The sequence below is a fragment of the Apaloderma vittatum genome, unplaced genomic scaffold (genome assembly GCF_000703405.1).
Source record: "Apaloderma vittatum isolate BGI_N311 unplaced genomic scaffold, ASM70340v1 scaffold23816, whole genome shotgun sequence".
NCBI lineage: Eukaryota > Metazoa > Chordata > Aves > Trogoniformes > Trogonidae > Apaloderma > Apaloderma vittatum.
The window spans coordinates 10,859-14,786 of record NW_009723654.1 but is presented as its reverse complement, the minus strand read 5'-3'; the positions used below and the strand labels follow the sequence as shown (position 1 = coordinate 14,786).

The 3,928-nt window shown below is 47.0% G+C and overlaps 1 protein-coding gene across 1 annotated transcript in view; it reads left to right on the top strand.

Moving 5' to 3' along the window:
• The window catches only part of LOC104276047 (msx2-interacting protein-like), a gene marked incomplete at its 3' end in the record, with an annotated part of 15,985 nt that overhangs the window by 1,204 nt on the left and 10,853 nt on the right, over positions 1-3,928 (top strand). The window contains 3 exon segments of the mRNA XM_009872209.1: positions 129-329; positions 1,153-1,304; positions 3,539-3,664. Coding sequence (XP_009870511.1) covers positions 296-329; positions 1,153-1,304; positions 3,539-3,664 — 312 coding nt within the window.

Sequence of the window (3,928 nt, the reverse complement as noted above, 5' to 3'; positions counted from 1 at the left end):
TGCCGAGATTCAGGCTGAAGTGGGTGAAATAGCGTGTCAAAACGAAGATCAGGTTTTGTGTATTCTGCAGTGCTTTTAAATTGGTGGAAATAGGTTTTTACAGTTCTGATGTTCTTTTGTTGCTTTAGATACAAGCCTTAAAGATGGACTTTTCCACGAATTCAAGAAGTACGGGAAGGTGACGTCGGTGCAGATTCACGGGGCTTCTGAAGAACGGTATGGCCTGGTGTTCTTCCGACAGCAGGAGGACCAGGAAAAAGCACTAAATGCCTCCAAAGGAAAGCTTTTTTTCGGCATGCAGATCGAAGTCACGGCCTGGATAGGACCAGGTAAGGTCCCTGCGCTCTTGCGATGGATGCGTGAACGCTCTGGGCATATCTGGTGTTGTTGTAATGAGGCAGCGTAGGAGTAGGAAATCCTACAACTGCCTTTCTGCAGAAACAGTACTTGAAAGAAACTGGGAAATACCCCAGAATAAATTCCAGAGCAAAAAGAGGGGATGCTCTTAGGTCAAACAGGGGGAGAGTTCCAGTGTGAAACCTCAGAGAAGGAAGCCCACTATCCTCTGAAACAGCGGGATCTGCTGGAAGGAACTGTCTCATCTCCCGTGCCTCTGCGGAGCAGAAGCCAGGGGGTGGTGTGAGCATAGCACTGAGCCCTCACAGCCTTGTTGTTTCTGCTTTTAATTAAAAAAGCTGACGATGGCTGCATTTTTGTGGCTAAGGCAGCGTAGCCCGAATGACTGACCAGTGAGAGCTACAGCATTGAGCACGTGGTTCACTTCTCAGCCTGTACTTCAGTTCCTCACTTAGAAACTGATTTCTTTATGTGCTGTTCCAAGTACAGGGAAGCCTTATTTGAAGTCATACACTCAAGCATTGGTATTGCTCAGAGTGAATTTCTAGAGAAGCATTTGGAGTCTGCAGCTACCTTTGACCCGAGGATGCTCAAATTCCTCAGCACCGCCCCAGTGCTGTGCTGCAGAGATTTCAGACGGCACGTAAATAACAGTTCACGAGTGCGGTGCTGTGTGCTTTTGCCTGCTCTGTTCAGACCCGATCTGCTCATCTGAACGAACACGTCGGCAGGAACCGAACCCACGTGAAAAACACCTCGGGGCGTTACAGATTTCCTGCTCTCTTTTGCTTCTAGAAACAGAAAGCGAGAATGAATTTCGTCCTTTGGATGAAAGGATAGATGAATTTCACCCGAAAGCGACAAGAACTCTCTTCATCGGCAACCTGGAGAAAACAACCACCTACCATGACCTTCGCAACATCTTCCAGCGCTTTGGTGGAATCGTGGTACGTGAATTCTCTCTGCTGTGGAGGGTGTCGGTGCCCGTTTGTTCTGTACAGACGGTAAAACGCTACGAGCGTAGTGTCGATGACGGGTAATTCAGTCTTTATACAATAATCTGAGTCATTCATCTTGCTGGAAATACACCTGAAAGCTTTTCTTTGTGTTTTGAGTAGGATCTTGGCGCACGGGTGTCGAGGGATAACTTAGCAGTCGAGACCGTGTACCAGGAATGTGTCCTCGGCTGGGAAAAGCCAAACCAGGTGGCTGGGGCGTAACCACGCCTGGCATTATCTTTGCGCTGCATCAGTACAACTCTGCCAAGTCTCACTTTTCCGCTGATTCCTGAAACAAAGGGTTCAGCTGCTGTGTGTCTGACAGCCAGGCGGGAGAGGCGCCGAGGGCGGGTTGGGGATCACACGGGTGGGATTTGGGCTTTCAGCTGAGCGGGTGTCTCTGAACATGACAGAGCAGCAGTCCTCTCTCTCCCCTCTCCTCATTACACTTCCTAATGTCTTGTCGAGATTGCATTTAAGAGAAATCATCCAGAAAAGCAAAGTAGCTCTCCACAGACAGTTTAGTTAGCAGAATCGGGGCTCCAGTGCTGACAGGTTTTGTGCTCGCTGGTTGCTTACAAGCACCCTGTGCCTTACTCGTTCTGCTCTGAGGTGTTCTTGTAACCGTTGTGGCGTTGGTCACACACACCAGGAACCCCACATGTGCTTCCCCCCAAAGAAGAAGGAGAGACGTGCTTCCCTATAGCATGTGGACAAGTAGAAAATTTACATTTTTATGATGTCTGGCAGCTCTCGTGTGCATCCAGCCTTCGCTGTATCCTTGACGTCAGCGCTGATTTATGAATTCACGCAGCGTCTGCGGCTTAAACCCTTTTCTAATGTTACGCCAGCAGAGCTGTCCTGATAAAGATGCTTATCAGTAGTAGTGCTCTGTCTTATAAATTGCTTTTCTGTGGAGTAGTGCTGTCCTGTCAATGTTATTAGTCGGGGAGAATTCAGCAGCAGTGCTGCCTTGCACAATTGCTGTGAAAACGGAAAAGCTCAGGTGGAAAAGGGAGCAGCTTTATAACCTTTCCGGCAGATAATGAGCAAAATAATGATATTTTATTTGCCTGTCAGAAGGAATTGCTTGCCCGGGGTGAGCGGTCAAGTATAATTTGCCACGGTTGCAGCAGTGCTACTCCAGACTCCTGGAATTGCAGTCTTCTATTAGTATTCCACTTAAATCGTTAGGCCAGGGCTATAGAAGTCTAATAGTTGTGTAAATCTCCCTGTTTACTTCTCCTTTCCCAGATAAAGAGCTGTTGGGTGAGACCGTATCCAACTGCTGCCTTGTCCCGAAATTTATTAACCATGAAATTAGTCTGTCCTGGACGTTGGAACGTTTGCGTTTAAATCCGTGTGTCGGTGTTGGCATGTCGCTCACAAAGGAAGCTCTTGCTATTTTAAACAAATAAACCGAAACGCTCTGCCTTCTATTTTCAGCTCGGAATGAATCATAATACCATGAATTTGTTCAGAGGCTTTCGGTACATGTGCCAGTGCTAGCGCTGAGCTTGAATGTTAACCAACTGTCAGCTCCCAGCTTGTTGGGCTTTTTAAGATTGATTAAAATCTGCTGTTATTAAGCTTGCTCATGACCAAACGCGCTTTTGAATGGGCCTGTAGAGGTTTGGGATCAGTGGTAGAAGTTGAGGATCTTTTTTGCCTTTGCCGTATCAGTGCCAGGATGGTTCAAGAGATGAGTCCAGCATCCCTCCCTGTTTCTAGGAGCAGGATGGGTGATTTTATTTGGAAAAGAAACCGTACTCGCCTCATGGTGTGGAGACGAGGATCAGAGCAGGTTGTTTTCTCTTGAGCCTTTGCGAGTGAAAATTTAATCTGTATTTATTTGATTCCGAGTTGTGTCTTCTTGACATAATATTTAGAAACTAAAGCTACTGTTTGTTGATCAGAGGAGGCTTCTGCAGGGTCTTTAATCTGCATTATGAAGAACTTGCCCAGTCACCAAGGCTTTGAGTTTGCTGTTGAGTGAGATACAGCAGAACAGTGAAGTTTTTAACTGGCTACTATTGTTTAAATCCTCTCTGCGAAGAAACTATTGAAGAGTTCTTGCTGTGCTCTGTGTATATCTCTCAAAAAAATTCACTTGGATCTAACTGACAGTGTCCTTTGCTGCCTGTTGCTGACTGCCAGTTGTTCTGTTCTGTGGTTTTCCCCAGGATATCGACATTAAGAAGGTGAACGGTGTTCCTCAGTATGCCTTCCTGCAGTACTGTGATATTGCAAGCGTGTGCAAAGCAATTAAGAAGATGGATGGGGAATATCTTGGAAATAACCGGCTCAAGGTAAAGGCATCCTTCCGTGGGCTGTATCCTTCTCCCTGGTACTTTCGTTGCCGGCATCACAGAGTATTTTGCAGCAGCAGAGTTGATGGAAGTAAGATGGCTTTTAACACGTAGGTCAGATCAGAGCAGGATGCTTTCAGCCACCACGATAATTGGTGATAATTAATCAGCATTTTCCTTGGAGCCTCAGGGTTGAGGAGCCTCAGAGACTGACATTCCCCGGCCTCGAAGGTCGGCGTCGGGCGAGGCTGTGCCAGCGAAACC